Source organism: Pimephales promelas, chromosome 3 (assembly GCF_988280905.1).
Source record: "Pimephales promelas chromosome 3, fPimPro1.hap1.1, whole genome shotgun sequence".
Taxonomy (NCBI): Eukaryota; Metazoa; Chordata; class Actinopteri; order Cypriniformes; family Leuciscidae; genus Pimephales; species Pimephales promelas.
Genome location: NC_142771.1, coordinates 27,670,180 through 27,688,918, shown reverse-complemented (window position 1 = coordinate 27,688,918; position 18,739 = coordinate 27,670,180). Strand labels below are relative to the sequence as shown.

The 18,739-nt window shown below is 37.0% G+C and overlaps 1 protein-coding gene and 1 long non-coding RNA gene across 3 annotated transcripts; one reads left to right on the top strand and one right to left on the bottom strand.

The window, feature by feature from the left end:
* Nucleotides 1-3,635: 3,635 nt before the first annotated feature.
* Nucleotides 3,636-12,650, top strand: ramp2 (receptor (G protein-coupled) activity modifying protein 2). 2 transcript variants are annotated; one of them, XM_039685898.2, is made up of 6 exons: nt 3,636-3,774; nt 4,776-4,813; nt 4,986-5,046; nt 10,856-10,885; nt 11,048-11,216; nt 11,309-12,650. In XM_039685898.2, exons 1-6 carry the CDS (start codon nt 3,723-3,725, stop codon nt 11,556-11,558), a joined length of 600 nt encoding a protein of 199 aa, XP_039541832.2. In that variant the 5' UTR covers nt 3,636-3,722; the 3' UTR covers nt 11,559-12,650. The 2 variants fall into 2 exon arrangements, with proteins under 2 accessions (XP_039541832.2, XP_039541831.2); XM_039685897.2 differs by having other exon boundaries at nt 4,776-4,840.
* LOC120489216 (uncharacterized) lies at nt 12,432-17,454 on the bottom strand. Its single transcript, XR_016155149.1, has 4 exons — nt 16,942-17,454; nt 16,156-16,373; nt 13,997-14,054; nt 12,432-13,461 (listed from the first exon to the last, which is right to left on the bottom strand). It is a non-coding gene; the product is annotated as an uncharacterized LOC120489216 (long non-coding RNA).
* Nucleotides 17,455-18,739: the final 1,285 nt, after the last annotated feature.

The window sequence follows — 18,739 nt, the reverse complement described above, 5'->3', positions numbered from 1 at the left end:
TTCAATGACCTAAGGTTCCCAAACTGATTCATGCTATAGGACCCGCTACACTGTGTGATTTTTACGTCCATCTAGCGGTGAAAAGGTATATGACCATCCAGTGAATATTAGTTTCTGTTCAATTCCGATTTCGTTTTAACTCCTACGGTGGCCAATATAGTCCAAGATTAACATGCCTTCCAGTTCGACCTCATCCATGATTGTTAACTCAAACGTAAACGCGAAAGGCGAAGCTTGAATTAACGGGTATGTCCCTCTTTGGCTAATGTACTTTCAAGATGGAGGGGCAACATTGCGACCAACATTAGAACCCCTTACCCGTATGTATTTTCAATGGCATATTATACACTCACGAGAATACTTTATTACTTGAACGAAGTAAATATACATTAATGAGCACATATATTTTTAAAACACAAGTGTTTTTAGCTAAGAATAAACTAAAAGAGTTTTTAAACAAATAACCTTTGATAAAAAAGATGGGGGGGAAGAACAGTCTCTAAATATTCACAGATTCGGAGTTCATTAAAGAATTCAAACTAAACTCCTGAGATTGTCTTTTTGAACAATTCATTAAAATATTAGACTAATAAGAGTCATTTGTCTCATGTATCAGACTACACAGATTGAACCACGTGAACTATGTTTTTAGGACCCCCTTGAAAATGAGATGTTACATCTCAAGGGGCTATCCTGTCAATAAATTCAATTCAAACTACACGTGACCCACTTTGAAAACAACTGACTTATCCCATTACAGGACAACAGACTTGATGGGGCATTTTCATGTGTTTCAATGGGGGGGAAATGTCTTTTGAATGTATTATTCTTTTTTTTCTTTTTTTTTTTTGCATGAATTTGAATCAATTTTATTCTTATAATGAGCAAAATATATAATTACATCAGGAAGTATGTCTTCAGATTTTGCCTTTTGGAGCTCCAATTTTGTGAAATGCAAGTATCCTGAACAGCTAAATAAACCCTGTGTTTTCTGTCCCTCTAACTTAATCTGCTTTATAAACAGAGCAAACCAATTAAGGGTGAAAAACAAGCCTCTCCTTACTAATGTGAATCAAATGTGGAAGTAATTTAGGTTGTCAGAACTTCACAGGGCACCAGACCAAGTCCAGCTGAGTGAGAGAGGGGGGATTGCCAGATGACGTTGACTTGTACATCTGTGGCTGTGCATGTGTGTGTGTGTGTGTGTTTGCACATAAACTCTAAGGGAATGATACTTTCTCCTCTTGCATCACTCCTGAGCTGAACTGAGTGTACGCCACTGGTGGTCATAGTGTACATGCGTCAATGGCAGAGGTGTAGCTCTATGTACGTCAATAGCGAGGGTAGACACTCCTCTGACCCAATGCTCAGGGGGTGGATTTGTCATCAGTCTTTATCATTCCCCTCCTCACTGAAGCAGAGTTCCCTGTCCAAAGCACCTGGTGTAAGACCCCCTCTCGAGTCCGTTGAGGTTAAACGAATCCCAGCCAGAAACATTAAAAGAAACAATCTGGATTGAAGCTGCTTACTCAACTCTACAATAATAAACACTGTGAGACCTACCACAGAAGCCAGTTGGGGTTTAATATTTGAAAGAAATGTCATTATTAAAATGTAATTATGTGTTGCCTAGTTGTCCATGCAGACGCAATATAGGGGGAAGATAAGCTTTGTTTGTATGGGTCATTGTTTTAAATATGACCGTTCTACTCGCATTTTTCTGTAGCTGTTGGATTTCCCGCTCCAACTTTATCGTGAGTTTTTTAATATTGTATGTCAGCATCTACAGCTTCAACTTGTTTCAGGAGATAGTGCTTGTAAACTCCCTTTATCTTTTCTGGGTTCTGAACAGAAATGTAAGTTATTTGATTGAGTGCTCTAGGCACTTTTTTTGTAATTTCTTAATACTCACTTGGTCACATGTGGTCTCAGACTGAGAAGGCACTAGAAGGGTTTCAGCATCCTGCAGCCAATAATAATAATAGGGGAAAAACACAATATTAGCACCTCACAGGTAGGCTTTTAAATATATAGCTAATAAATGTGCCTATACTTCAGGCCTCCTGTTATACTCTGTCATACTCACAGGGTTCAGCATGATGTCTGGTGGATCCAGCAAGCACACAGAATTTGGCATCTCTACGAAACCAAAAGATTTGATTATTCATTCAAGAATTACAACAACAACAAAAAAGCGTTTTTATATTGTAATTCCTCATAGGTGGAACACTGTCAGAAAAAAAGGTACAAAAGCTGTCACTGGGGCTGTACCTTTTCAAAAAGGTACACTTTTGTACCTAAAGGGTGCATATTGGTACCATAATTGTACAAATATGTACCAATATTAGGGTTGGGTATCGTTTGAATTTGAACGATTCTGATTCCGATTCCTTGTTTCGATTCCGGTTCCTAACGATTCTCGATTCCGATTCTTTTGAGAGGCAGGGTCAAAAAAGTTTAGCTAACCTTGCTAACCAACGGTCTTTTTGAAGGAAATACTCCATTCACAAATACTCCTTTTGTCACAAATTTTGCATTTTGCCGAGATTTCGTTATTTTTAGAAAAGTGAAGCCACACTTTGGACTGCCGAGGTAAGCTACACATGTTCGACTCGCGTGGTTATGCCAACACTTCCGGTAGACACTTCTTCGTTGGTGTTGTTCAGCGGTTTCTTCTTCCGCTCGGCGGACTGTGAATATCGAAACTAGGAATCGAAATTTTAACTTTTGAACGATTCCGGGAAAAACGAAAAGTTAGTCCCGATTCCAATCGATACTCGATTCTCGATACCCAACCCTAACCAATATGCACCCTTTAGGTACAAAAGTGTACCATGAAGGTACGAACCCTTTAGGTACATACCTTTTGAAAAGGTACCGCCCCAGTGCTTTCGTACCTTTTTTCTGAGAGTGAATGGATTCAGACGCTGCCAGCCTTTCTCTCGTGTTATGGTGATTAGCTGATTAGTTCGGTTCATTCAAGTCAGGTGTAAGGACTTTAATCCCCCCTTTTCTAAGCGGCCTTTATGGAACAACCCTCAGATTCTTTCATTTCCGCACTGTTTCCTCAGTTCTGAATAAATGCCAATCGGTCATACTCTACACTACATGATGAACAAATGAATTAAACTCAAGTTGGCTAAAAGTAAAATCGGGGTCATACTTTGTTGATTTTGAAGTCCTTCCACTCTCGAGTGGTGTTACTGTAGAGGAAAAACATACATACGACACCCACAAATGAATGTACACAAACGACAAAAATGCTGTTATACAAAGGTGTGCAGTGACAAACACACTGACTTTATGTATCCCCACACACTTTAGTATCAGTATGTTTGGAAGAGCCAGAAATGTTTGGTAGAGATTGAAAAGTGATTTGAATAATCAGGAATTATTAAAACACAAAAAGAAAAATGCCTAAAATGGCGGGCATAAATCATTAGAAAGGTCCATGTACACAATGCAGATAAATCCTAAGAGTGAGAGGGGGCAAGGGAGAATATGAGTTCAAGGGAAATTCAGGGAGAAAAATGATGGCAACATTGGGATATATTAGACAGCCCACTCTATCTGTAATGTCTCTCCATGTATGAATTCACCACCCCTTTAAGGAAATGAGCACATCCTGTTGTTTTAATAGAGTCTTCCTGTTGAAGAGCTCATACATGTGATGTGTGCAAGCTGAGGTGGATAGACAGACAGGATCCCAGGATTAAAGCATAATGGCGCTCATGTCTATAGCTTCAAAACCACATGGGACTCTTCTGTTTTGGGGTAAGATCTGAACCTTCAGAATAAAAGTTTGTTTTTATGTGCTTGGAACTTAAAATCAGAGGCATTCTCCAAGAGAAAATGGTCTAAACATTTAATTTGAACTGTTTCTAATTAAAAGAAATTGAACAACAATTCTGATGTGAACTCTAATGTAGTGTGTGTGTGTGTGTGTGTGTGTGTGTGTGTACGTATACATATACATATATATATATATATATATATATATATATATATATATATGAAGAGTTCAGATGCAAAAGCCTCTAAATGCCATTTGAAATTTTCTTCTTTAATGATGATTTTTATCAAACTTGTATATTTAAGTTCAGTAATTTCACCTATATGACAATGATAATTACCTATTAATTGTTATTTAAGTGAAATTACTGAACTTAAATATACAAGTTTGATAAAAATCATCATTAAAGAAGAAAATTTCAAATGGCATTTAGAGGCTTTTGCATCTGAACTCTTCATATATAGTAGTCTAAATGTATCAATATAAAAATATAATTGAAAAATATAACATTAGTGGCGATACCAGAAATATACTAGAGATCACGCCGGAATTATTGTTGTAAATTTTTCATTAGAAACAGTTCAATGGACAATATATATCATATTGAATTGTATTTTAAATGTAGCCATATTTTACATTTTTGCCCTCGTGACCAAGAAAAGCCTAATGGAATATCGTGTAGATAAATGAGGCTGTTGACCTCTTCAGAATTATGCTTTAAATTTCTGTTTTGGTAGATATAGATAAATAAGGGATTAGAACACTTCTGAGGAAATGACTTTAATGATCCAACTGGACAAGACAAAGGGAGGATGTGCACTTCATCTCCCTTCATCTCCTCCCTTCCTGCATCTTTTTCCATGCCTGTCAATATTCCCCTAATGCTGGAATCGCTGGTCTTATAATGATGAATAAATGCCTGTGCGTTTTTGAATTTAAGTGTGATTCATGTGTATAACACAAAGTTTCTTTTTCATTATAGTCTGTCTGTATCTAATGGTCTCAACTCTGCAGACCCAGGTACAAAAAGAACAGAAACATGATGCGGTGAGTGGTGTTGAATTTTTTTCCTGAAAAAAATATGCACATTTTAAAAGTCCTATTCAAGAATTCTATTGTCTACCAAAAAAAAAATTTTTGTAAACCCATGCTCTGTCTTTTATAAAAAATATATTTGTCCTCTGTGCCCTAGAGGCCGACTGCATCAACTCTACCGACTGCCTACACCAGAGCCACTGCCTACACCAGAGCAGGTGAGGGATACAGCTGTAGAAATATGATTTTAATATAAATAATTTTTTTGTTTTTCTGAGTTGTATGTCCAAATAAACCATACTGTGAAGTTGTATTCAGTTGAGTCCATTTTGAGCAGCTGATATATGCCACGCGTATAACAAAGAATAGCAGACAATTCAGTGCAATACTGTAAGTAACAGCATAATAATGGTGTAAAGATTGTCTTGCAATTCTACGCTGCGGTGAGAGATTTTGTTGACACTTTCAATCAGATTTTTCCCCCTAATATTTATATTCATGGGAGAGTCTCTGGAACGAAGAATAAACCAACTGCTTTAGTTTGATATTTGGATAAACACATGGGCACAGGGGAGATTTAGATTGGCCTGTTGTAAGGATCCAAAAACAGAAACAAAGACTGCATTGTTCTGTGAGTGTCACACACGTGACGTTTACAGCACGGCATGCTAGCTAAAGCATATTCACATAAATAAATTTTGTCTTTCTCTGTTGTTTGCTTTCATAAATACACATACAAAGGAAAGTCCTTATTTGGTCTTCATTCTCACCTCTTAAGAGTTATTTATTAAAGAAATATTTGATTCTACCTTAAAATCTAAAGCTCTAAAAAGCATTTCTTTAATATAAACCAAACCAAACCAACCAGCTCTAAATTAAATCTTAACAACTTTAGTTTGAAGTAAAAAATTATTTTAAGATAGAAAAACTCATATGTAGGCTACGAAATGCCTATCCCATGAATAGCTTTGTGGATGGCAACTGAATAAAACAAAACAGTAAATTAAAACTATAACAATAAGTCATTAATTCCAAGTAAAAATATATGTGACGCTTATTGCAAAAATATACATTTTTAAAATATATATTGTTTGATGTTGTAGGGAGACTGTCATGTCATTTGCAATGCTTCACAGGATCGTGATCCACTCTTTTTGCAGTCCTGCGGTATTGTAGGACGTTTAAAAAGGCAAAATTTTGAGCAAAAAGCTGAGAAAATAACGATTTTGTCAAAGACTTTGTCCAGATCGAATTCAGAACGATGATCAAAATATAGATGGACTAGATCGAGTCCATCAACACCCCCAAAGCTTTACAGTCCTTATCCTGGGTCGACATTTCATTCAGTAATGTTAGGCAGTTTTATGCTGTTTATTGTTGATGATCTACATATGAAGAGTTCAGATGCAAAAGCCTCTAAATGCCATTTGAAATTTTCTTCTTTAATGATGATTTTTGTCAAACTTGTATATTTAAGTTCAGTAATTTCACTTAAATAACAATTAATAGGTAATTATCATTGCAATTTAAGTGAAATCACTGAACTTAAATATACAAGCTTGATAAAAATGACCATTCTAGAAGAAAATTTCAAATGGCACTTAGAGGCTTTTGCATCTGAACTCTTCATATTTACATGATTTACATATACATATGATTATATTACACTTTTTTTCACCTTTGTTTTGATCAGGAGATTCAGTAGGCTACTCTTTCAGAAGATGTTTCATAGCGCCCCCTACCTTATAACAGTGAAAACACGGAAAGCGGGAAAATTTCGTCAATGGCGGGGAAGCATTGACTTAAAGTGACGGAAAGGGAAAAAAATCTTGAAGGATCAAAACTTAATTAAAAAAGACAGTAGGCCTACTACACTAAATGGTTTCCTGTAGAGTAAACTCTATTGGTACCGATTGAAGACAAACTCACATGGTCAACATGAGATCCAAAAACACAGAAGTATTACATAAACTGTTCCAGCCCTCAGTCGGATTCGCCCCTTTCTCTTACTTTGAAGTGAGTGAGTTGAGAGTTTGTTTCAATCACAGCTGGTCTTAAACCAAAAGTGCAGCCCTTCGAGCACAGATGGCAAACTTTGATTATATCGTTTCCCGAACTCGATCTGTTTAATATGACCCAGTTATTCTTAAAAGTGTCCGTTCCATGAAGCCGCCCTGCTCTGCCTCTAAATGTTCACTTATGTTTCCTGTTTGGAAACAGATGCGAAAAATGCAAATAAATCAAAACCACTGAGCCGACGAGGAATCAACCTGAGAGAAACAGAGTGTTTTTTTTAAAGGGGGAGACCCGTTTGCAGATGTGCATCTGGCCTGGGTGTGCTCGGCTCAGAAAAGATCCGCGCCTCAGGGAAACAGCTATCCTTTAAACAACACAGAGCTTTACAATAACATGAGCTGAGACTAGAACTGAGAAGCAGTTCTTATATATGCAGAAACATTTCCATTAAAATAAGAGGGAGTTTCATGACGCTCAGTTATCTTTTCCTCTTTCTTAAAGTTCCCTCTACTACTCACCACAACTCAACTAAGAGCAAGCTCACACAGGACTGTTGACTACCTGAATTGCTGTGGAGCTCACACTACACAACTAGGATTCTTGTCATTTGTCGTAATCTTGCCATTGCAGTGCGCATGCATACTATAATGCTGACAAGGTGCACAATCCACAAGACATTAAAATCTGTATCCGCTACTCATTTATGAATACAACTAACGTTACTCGTTTATGAGTAGGCCACTTTGAATTTGGACATACATCTTTTGTCGTTTGACATACCATTTTTCACCAACTGTATAGGGAAGAATGCGATTTCAGATACAGCCTTGGTCAAGAGGTAACCAAAGCAAACCAACAGCAAAAAAAAAAAAACGTTCTCACGTGAGAAAATTATGAATATGATTTCAACGTTTTTACGTTTATACCATCTGCACTGTGATTGGCTAGATTAGTTCCAACTTGTTGTATTGCACAACAGATAAAGTGTAAGAGCACAATTATAATGCTGTAAAGGGGGACTGAGATTCCCTTTTCGGTGTGATGCCTTTTAATCTCCTCGGCAGGCTCTGTTGTCCCATTTAGCCACTTGTTAGTTCCGCCTTTATCAAGACACGCAACAGCTTGGGATAATGATTTTATGTCATAAAACATGAACGTGTCTTGTCTTCACCACATTCACCTTATTTCAGCACTTTAACCAACAAACCTATTGACTTCGAGACGATGGAACCAGAAGATCTAAAATGCTAACTCGTTTCTGTGTTTTTCAACGTGATTTCATACTGCACCACTCAAGGTGGAACAAATCCATGGCAGCAAATCACAGTGCAGATGGTAAAAACGAAAAAATCTCGTAATCACTTGCACGAATTTCTCGCGTTTATTTATGTGAGAAAGAGTTTTCTTGCGCTGTAAGGCCTCTTGACCAAATATCTTGTAGTTTGTACACCTTGTCGGTATCGTTTTGTGTAGTTTGAGTGCTGCTATGAAAAGACGACGGCAGATGACAACCCGGCGTTTTTTTAATCCTTCAGAATATCTAATTATAGAACTGCTGTATCTCATCCTGGACTACTAAACCTATTGCAGGTTTATTGTAAAATTAATAACATCTATCAAAGATTAGCTTTTGGATGACATCAGTGTATTTGATGATTATAGCTGTATCACCAACAAATAGCCAACATTCCCTGATCACATTTTCTCTGGCTGTTCTGGCCATGACAAGCATAGTTACAACAACCAGACAACAACTAATGTTAAGGTCAAGAGAAACCCAACTAAAGCAAACACTGATCACCAAAATGGTGACTCAAGCTGTTATTTTCAATAAAACATCAACATCTAAACCTGTTAATTCTCAATTAGAACTTTTGTGCACACGTATGACCGAATAACTTCAAACTGGTTTGTAATGACTGATCTTGTAATGTTTTTTTTTTTTTTTTGGAGTTGTCCATGTCTAGTGCCCGCTGGGAAACTTAGACCTCTAAAAACTTTATAAAAAGTTGGTCATTTTGAACAATGTTTTCACTAGAATGTTTTTAAAAAATGCTATCCTACCTTTTAGGCAAATGGAACAAAAAGCAAAATTTGCCACTGAAAACATTAGTGAATAAAACAAGTCTAGCTAGAAAGAAACCTTGTGTAATTTAGTGAGCACCACAAATCAGGTCTGCAGTCCTTTGTGAGCTAGCTGCCCTTCTGTTTCGTTTAAGTGAATCAGAAAAATACAGCAGAGCCGTGTAACTTAGTCCCGATTCCTGAGCTGATTACTCACATGAAGAGGTTCTTTGTCAAAAACACATTTAAGAATTACAATACTGCCCAACTCCAAATGAGCAAGAATGAGGCAATAACAGCTTACTTGTGAAGGATTGTTGTGAGACACAAGTAGGTATAAACATTAAGAGTTTTGTAATGGCCTGGGTTTCCCCCTTTACGTAGCGCGATTTTATTAAAGGGTTAGTTCACCCAAAAATGAAAATTAAGTCATTAATTACTCACCCCCATGCTGTACCAACCCCGTAAGACCTTCGTTCGTCTTCGGAACACAAATGAAGATATTTTTGATTAAATTTGAGAGCTGTGTATAACTACCACATTGGCTCCTAAGGGACTGCCTCTTGACGGCCCAAAAAGTCAATGAAGAAAATGTTTAAATATCCCAAGTGACTACCGTGGCTCAACTATATGTTTATCAAGCGACGCGAATACTTTTTGTGCAAAAAAACAAACAAAAATAACGAGTTTATTCGACTATTTCTTTTCTTCCTTGTAGGCCAGAACGAGACTTCCTTATAGATTTCCACGACGCATGCGCGAGAATTGCGATCTAAGCTGGTGTAAGCAGATCGCAGTTTTCGCGCATGCGTCGTGGAAATCTAAGGAATTCTCGTTCTGGCCTACAAGGAAGAAAAGAAATGACCATGACCATGTCTATGCAAAAAAAAAAAAAAAAAAAAAAAAAACCATGTCTATGCGACACGCCAGTTTGTTTATACCTACGGATCAAACATGGCAGCAGACGTGAAGTTACCTTATCGATGCATCCTAAAATAGTGTTCTAAGTAGATTAGAACGTAGATAAATCACTGACCCATCATCTTCTTTGTCTAATTTATTTCGCTCTACATACGTCATCTTGTATAATTGAAATGATTGGCTATGAGCTGTACGTACAGGTGCATTAGATATAGCCTTGGCAATGCTTGGCATTAAACTTTGAGCTTTATAATTTTACAGATATTATTTATACTCTAACAACAACATTACACACTAACTAAAGTTTGAAAAATGGGATCACGAAGAACGGGAGCTTTAATATGGCTAATTAATGGATTGTATGCCTCCTTAATTGAATTGAAAATTGTATTTAGTTCTTAGTATTGTATTTAGTATTAAAATTGTATAAAAGTTTTAGTTCCCCTTTGTTCCAGTCTGACAAGAGGGGGAGAGGGAGAGAGAGAGATGGAGGGAGGGATAGAGAGAGGGCGGAGAGAGAGAGAGTTGGAGGGAGAGGATGGGGGTAGAGAGAGAGAGTGGGGGGGGGGGGGGGGGTGGAGCATTATTACGTGGGAAAATTAAAGCTTTTTCGGTCAGCAGCTTTCTAAATCTGAACATCTGGTAACCCCGGTTCCACATGTGGATACGGCGCATCACGCTTCCACCCGCCGCGTTTCCTGTTATGCCTCGCGCTCTTTGGTGTAAAAGTTCAGGCACATTCAGTGGCGGGTTTCGATCATCTCGCCAGCGTTCGTTTGCTCTGATATGAGGGTAACCTTCAGCTTCTTTGGCGTCTTTCTGTCTTTTCTCTGTGGTAAGTTTTGTGTGCGTCGATATACTTCAGCTTCAGCTATAACTTTTATCTTTCATGTAACCTGAATTAGACACTATATGCAGTGCATGAGAAGTCTGTGCTTGAAGGATGAAGATGTCACAAACGGTTAATCTAGAATATGATGTAGGATGAATTTAATGATGATATAAGATGTACTTATATTTTTTTAGATCCTGGCCTTGGAGATGGGGGAACATTTGGTATGTAGGCTACTTGTCAAAATAGCTTAAGAGATAATTGCCAACTTTATTTATATCAACTTGACTGTGACACCTAAAAGATACATTATGCAAAACGACATTATGACAGGATAATTCACATGACTTAAATCACTCACTGTTATTATTTCATTTACATCACAGGCTGTGCTAACATGAGCATCTGTGAAGCATACTGTTCATATTGTGTGAACAGTTCATTGAAAACTCAAGAATGCTATGAATTTCTGGTGCACGTTTGTACATATCATTTCAATGTGTCTATGGGATCTATAAACAGTACTGACTGGTGTTCTTTGGAGAGAGTAAAAAGGTACTTTCTAAGGATTCATTATCAAATGCCATATAAAACTGTATGTGCTTGATAGTTATTGGTGACTTTCTTTCTGTCTGTTTCTCTGGCAGTGCATACAACAATTTCACTGTGTGTACTGAGATTGCTGCTGAATGTCTGCTGATTCCCTGGCCGAATACGTTTGTTGAAAACATGTTTGTGGTAATCCACACCGCCTATTTTCAAGAATGCCCCACAGAGGCACTGAGGGACCCCCCTCCCGGCATCATCCTTGCCCTTGTCATGACCCCCATATGCCTAATCCCTGCCATGGTGGTCTTAGTTGTTCTCAAGACTAAAAATGGAGACAGGCGGTCCTAGAGAAGATTCCAGGTGCAAGAAGATTTTGTTCTTATTTCTTCTTCTGCTTCGTTTTCTTCTTCATTCGGGATGGTATCCCACTCTGGGATAATGTCCTGGCCCAACACTCCCCTGCAATGAATGTGCACCTGGTTGGCTCCAGGTTCAAATTAACCAGCATGCAGGATGAGCATCTATTCTGGGGGTGACTTCTGACTGGAAAATGTTACTGTACTTAAATGAAATAATTGGTGGTTAGAAAAGTTTATCATTAACCTACAGCTGATGTGCATTTCAGATCATTCAAATTGTTATGACAATCACATCTACAAACTGCACATATAGGTTTTCAGGATGTAAATGCATAATCTAATGAAGTATAAAATGTGAAATGGCAATGGAAAAAGGTTCATTTGAAGCTGTCAAATGTACAGCATACTTAACCAGGTGGACAGAACATCACAACACAGAACACAAACTGATTTGAGTGTCCACCTTATGCACTGTCTGAAATATTAAACCTACATTTTAATGTATAGATTTTGTTGTTAGTTTGGTGACAAGAGCTGTTTAGCTGACTCTGAGCATATTGTCTTTGTGATTTTTTTTTCTATGTTGACACAAGTCATAAAGATTGACTTTTTAAATTTATTGTGACAATCATTGAAGAATTAAGCATAAATGAGACAAATGCATGACAAAACAAAGCCAAATGAAAGTGTCCATTTCAACAGGCCGCTCAATGAATATCTGTTTATTTATATAAGTTAATGACGTACAAATTGTATGTCAGAAAATGGAGAAATATAGCCTAGACTGTAATCTCCACTTGCATTGTCTATGCTAATTTTACTCTGCCCTTTACACAGAACTGCATTGTAATTTACTTAGCAATATAATTACCATATCAATGTGGCCACATGAATGAGATTTCTGTTTGTGTTTTATAATTATTTCAATAATGGATTATTTTAAGTGAATGAGAGCATTGTTTTCTCTCTAAATCTGTTTCACATCACTTATACTAGAAGAAAAATAGTGTATGTCTAAAGATGTGACATTTTATTCAACCACTTTAAGAGTCATGTGAATAAATGTATACTTCACCTTTTACTTTGATTGAAAATGTTTTTATACCACTTAAAATGTCAATTAAACCACATGTTTTAAGTCTATCATTGTGATTTTAGTAAAAGTGTCCTTTTTGCAACCTTCCATATTAATAATATATATTGTGTTTGTTCTGCCTCCTCATGAAAAGGGATTTGTGACAGAGAGCTCCAATATTCTAAATGACCCTCACACTTCAGACAGAAGGGTTGATGTTGGAGAGGAAAATGCTGGAATGAGAGAAAACAGAAGAAACTGTTTATAGTCTTACATTATGTTCCAATGAACTCTTTTAAAGTCAATTAAAAATACAAGGTCTTATTTGTTCATAGTATAAACAACTGACTTTAAGATGAAATCACTGCTGTAAAAACTCAAACCAATCCGACTTGTGTAAGATCTCCCAGCCTGGTCAGCCAATTAGCAAAAGTTCTCTCAAACCAATTTAAGATGTTTTTTTCTGCAGATAAGTGCTCACTACAATGTTTTGTAGAGTAGTTAGTATTCCACTGTAAAACACACACTCAAAGTCTTGAGTGAAACATTATGTGTTGGTCGGTCCTCCTCGGCCTGGCAGGGTGTGGTGGGAACGAGAGTAATCTCCCTCCTCCTGTGTCTCGTTCTCCGGCTCTACTCCTCCTCGTCCTCCTCCGGCTCAGATCAGGCACACGCCACGCCCTCCGCAAACAGATCGTCCAATCCGGCGTCACTCTCACGTGTCTCTGGAGAGAGGACACACCCTCACATCTTCAGCAATCAGCCATTCACAGTCGGCCAGATGCTACTGGCCTTCATTACTGCCATATCCACGGCTCTGTTCCAAAACACAGATTTCAAATGTGTAAGTTACCCTCCCCTGTCCAGCGATCGTTCTTACAGTTGCAGTATATACAGCACTACACACGAGTTTCAAGGCTAACCCGTTTTATTCTGTTGCCTTACACACGGAGCGGGCTTATACGAGATTCACATTGCGTTTTTTTAAATATATATAGAGGGAATGAAACACTACAGTAAATATATTTCTCCTTTTTAGGAGTATGGGATTTCCCCCGTTGTATATATATATATATATATATATATATATATGCACTTAATTTGAATGCACAATAATCATGTCTATAAAAAATCAATACCGTCTATGGACAATAAGCCCTAACTTTTGTTTTGTTTTGTTCATTGCTCTGACTGTTCATTTACACAAACGTCTCTAAAAATGTAAGTCTAAATGTAAAGTTCTGATACTGACACCCAGTGGTTTAAACTGGAGTTATGCAAATCCAATAAAAAGTTAAACCTAAAACGACACACTGATATGTTCTCTTGAAAATAAATTTTCTGACACTTACCAGAGGAAGTCTCATTCTTGTTCTCCTGCCTGATGCGTTCCCATTTCAGCATACATATCTGGACAGATGAAAAATTATTTGGACAAGGAACAGATGGTTCATCTTACTTACCCCTCTGCATGGCTGGCTAAGCTGACTGACCCCTAGCCTGTGAATGGACTACATTGGCTTTATGCACAGCTGCACTACTTCAAGTCAAGTCAAGTCAATATTTAGCCTATATAGCGCTTTTCACAATACAGATTGTATAGCCTATCAAAGCTGCTTCACAGTATTAATCAAGACAACATAACAGTGTTTGTTTAGTCATGAAAAAAGACAATCAAGATTGGTAGAGGTGATCAATGATGGGTCATTTAATTTGAATATTTGAATATCCCCAACTGAGCAAGCCAAAGGCAACAGTGGCAAGGAAACCGAAAGACTCCATCAAGTGACCCGATGGTGACCTAAAACTCCATCAAATCACCCAATGGAGAAAAAAAAAAACTTGGGAGAACCCAGGCTCAGTCGGGGGCCAGTTCTCCTCTGGCGTTTATGAACTAGAGGCCAAATTTACAGTAACTGTAAGATAAAAAATTTATATGAATGCCAGGCTAAATAAATGCATCTTTAGTCTAGTTTTAAACTGGGAGAGCGAGTCTGAGCAACGAACAATCAGGAAGGCTTCCAGAGCTTTGGAGCTAAATGTGAAAATACTCTCCCTCCTTTGGTGGATGGATATCCTAGGAATGACCAGAAGCCTCGAATTTAGTGATCTTAAAGAGCGCGATGGATTGTAGGGCGATAGAAGATCTGTTAAATAGACTGGAGCTAAACCATTTAGAGCTTTATAAGTCAAAAGCAATACCTTGTAATTAATACGGAACTTTATAGGTAACCAATGAAGTGATGATAGAATCGGTGTTATATGATCATATTTTCTTGACCTAGTGAGAACTAGCAGCTGCATTTTGGACTAACTGTAGCTTGTTTATTGATGATGCATGACAACCGGCTAATAAAGCATTACTACAGTAATCTAGTCTCGAGGTCATGAATGCATGAACTAACTTTTCTGCATCAGAGACAGATAGCATGTTACGTAGCTTAGCAATGTTTCTAATGTGGAAAAGGGCTGTTTTTGAAGCATATGAAATATGCTTTTCAAAAGACAGGTTGCAGTCTAATAGAACACCCAGGTTTTTCACTGTAGTGGATAAAGTAACAGGGCATCCTAATATGTTAAAATCGTGCTGCGAAAGGTTTTGTGGACGTTTTTTAGAACCGATAAGTATTACCTCTGTCTTGTCTGGATTTAATAGAAGAAAATTATGCGTCATCCAATCTCTCTCTTAGCAGTTTCAGTGCTATGATGCGGCCTGAATCCAGACTGAAACTTTTCATTGATGTTGTTCATTGATACTTCCTGAACTTAAGCCAGCTCCTTGTTTCCTGTCTGCCATTATTGGACAAATTGATTAATCCAGGTGTGCCTGACCTCAGTAGTCACGGCAACAATAATCAGACACACCTGAATTAATCAAGTTTGGCTAATAATGGCAGACAGGAAACAAGGAGCTGGCTTAAGTTCAGGAAGTAGTGCAGCTGTGGATAAAGCCAATTGACATAAAAAAAAAAAAGAGTTGCTGTGTCAAATTAAAAACAACACACAACAGAAAATAAAAGCTATTATCAACAGTATCCACAATATATCCAAATGGCATAGATTATATAAAATGGTTTGAAAGATATAAAGGTTTGTGTAAAAAACATGCAGCTATGTGAAGTAGTTGCAGGGCTGAAAATCATTAGGATTTTCAAGGAGCTCTTTAATTCTTAGGATGCAGCTATTGTGCCAATAGATGGCAGCAAAACTTTGTTTAGTTTAGTTTTGTTATAGCTCTATACTGGATTTGCCTGTTGTATTTGTTTTAGTAATGCAGAAATATGCAGCCAATTATTATCCATATTTATTCATTGTATAGCCTAACTAATTATATTTGTAATTCAAAAAGTGGAAGAGCAATCTCAATGCAAGCAAAATCTCATGGTTGCATTATTTGGCACACTTTGTCAGCAATGCAGAGTTCAGATGCTCAAGTTCAATGTCTTTAAAGACCCTCAGAGTTCAGTGTTTCATTGTGTTAAACTAGACTGTTGTTGATACAGGCAATTACCCATTGAGAGGCCAAGAGCGTTGTCGACTCTGCTGGTGTGAAATGTGGTCTGGCTTGAGGTCAGCCTGTGTATTTCATTTGGACAATGACCATGGCGAGGTGGTTTCAGACGGACAGCCGTGGTCAGAGGGGGAGTGTAGGATGCCACATCGCAAAAATGTCTTTCACCAGGAACTATTTGTTGGTAGTCATGGTGTTACACAATATGTCTTCCCATGCTGTGACGTGAGAGCAGAAAATAAACAAAAGAGGCACAAAACAAAGTACAGGTATGCACTTATGAATGAAAAGATTAGCTGAAAAATGAAAGCTACTCATATAAACAGAAATTGGTTAAAAACTACCAAAGTATTGTTCTTTTTCTTCTGCAAGTTTCTAAAGTGAGCCAAATATTACACATACAGTGCATTATCACAATTTTCTTATACAAGAGTAGTGGAACGTTACCTGTAAATTATTTTGCTGGTATAATAATTGTATATTAATTACACATTCCACTAACACAATTTCAGCTGTCATATAACACAAAGTTTAGTTAGAGGTAGGGTCGGCAATTTGTTTTATAAACACTTTTTGTTATACTGGTTGGAACCGTCTTCAGATCCTGATAGCTATCAATGATAGTTGTGTATAAACATGTAGCCTACGTATATCTTCTGTGGAAGTCTTTAGACAATAAAAAAAAAAAAAAAAAAAACAATTTCATCCAATTCGGTCTAAATGCAATGATACCATATTCCTACCAGCCTTTTGACATAGGCTATGTATTTGCATACCTACACGCACCTTACTCATGCTGTGACGGTGGTAGTGCGGTTGAAGAAAGGAGAAGTTGGATCCAAGTGCAGCACACGTTTTATTTAACACGCTCAAAACTCAAACAGACTACAGACTTCAACAGACTAGACTTTAGACTCAGGAACAAACCACTCGACATTAAACAAGAACTCACAAAGACAAGGCAGGAACACAGGGCTTAAATAATAGGGACAAACGAGCTAGGCAAGGTAACAAGGGGGCGTGAGAAATGAGAAACACCTGGGATAATAACTAGACAGGGAACAACTGAATACAAATTGACAAAACACAAAACCACATCATGACACATGCAGACACACATCATCAGTGCATTTCTATGCAGATGAAGATTTGTAAACACACAGCTCCACAAACAAAAAGTAAAATATTTTACAGTGCCTCCTGAAACAAAAAACAAGCTTATGCTGCATTCACACCATATCGTAACTATAATTTCAAGATGTCATTGGTAACCTGTGGTGTGATGTTCTCAGGACAATCTGGAGCTGGGGCCCGTTTCAATAAGGAGGTTCAACCAACTCTGAGTTAAAGCTTGAACTCAGAGTTGACTTACCCTGAGATGGGAAACTCAGAGTTTTCGGTTACAGAACAGCTGAAATGAGTTAGTTCAATCAACTCTGAGTTGACTGACTCTGAGTTAAGCACGTGCACCACAGCTATAAAAAGCCATTATCAATGGAGCGCAGATATTACGAGTCACCATGGCAACAGCGCCAGACAAAAAGAGGTGTTGGGTATAATTAATTACTAAGTAATCTAAATATTGTAATTTAATTAAAGGGATTACTCTTAATTCTTCTTTAATTTAAAATAAAATATGATGCAATTACATTAAATAGGCTACTGCATAAACTATAGACCAATTCAGTATAAAACAATAGTGGATTTAGCATACATTTTTAAAAGGTATATTTTTATATAACCTTCTCCCTCTACACACTTTGATCAATTCAAGAATAATTCATGCAATTGTATTGTTAATTTGAAAGCATTAAAAGTGCAGTTTCTTGTCTCTCCTCCTTGTATTAATCAAGTGGTTGAGGTTGATATAGGAATTAGAAATATGTAGACCAATACTTTCTAGAGATAGTAATTATTACATTAATCTAACTACACCGTTGAAGATGTCATTTGTTGTTAATAATTCATAACTATTTTAGAGTAACTGTTATAATATCAGAGGTGAAACTGGAAGAATGTTATTCAACCTAAAGTAGTCTACTATTACTTTGATACATTTTTACTTAAGTAAAAGTAAAAATACCAGTCTAAAAAATCTACTCAAGTAAAAAGTAGTTAATTTAAAACATGAGTAAAAGTTGCTGAGTAACTTGTTTAACAGCGGGGGTGGGGTGGGCGATTCCCCCCTGTGGGGTTGTAACGTATGAGAGTTTCAGAGTATGAGAACCGTCTCAGAAAATATCACGGTTTATGGTATTAAACAATTGTTAAATATATAAACTGCATTATTAAATTACGGTTATTATTTTCATCAGTTAAAATGACAGTTAAATAAATTAAACATTTGTTCAATAAAACATAATATCAACTAACTTCAATAATTGATTATGATTATGATTGACATCTTATTTTTTATCATGAATAACTTATTAAATTTTATTACAATTTTTTCAATGATTTAATAGAAATATATTATCCAAAACAGTGGTAATCAAATAAAAGTTTAGCAAATGTTTTAATCCTTTTATTTTTTGGCAAAGTGCTGCAAAACAGATTTAGTCAATTAAACCATGGACAAACAATA

What these genes read in the sequence shown, in the direction of transcription:
- ramp2 (XM_039685897.2), top strand. Translation starts at nt 3,723, where the DNA reads ATGGCGCTCATGTCTATAGCTTCAAAACCACATGGGACTCTTCTGTTT. An exon ending in TGGGACTCTTCTGTTTTGGG is followed by an intron (nt 3,775 to 4,775) that starts GTAAGATCTGAA and finishes TTTTCATTATAG; the next exon opens with TCTGTCTGTATCTAATGGTC. An exon ending in TCTTTGGAGAGAGTAAAAAG is followed by an intron (nt 11,217 to 11,308) that starts GTACTTTCTAAG and finishes TTTCTCTGGCAG; the next exon opens with TGCATACAACAATTTCACTG.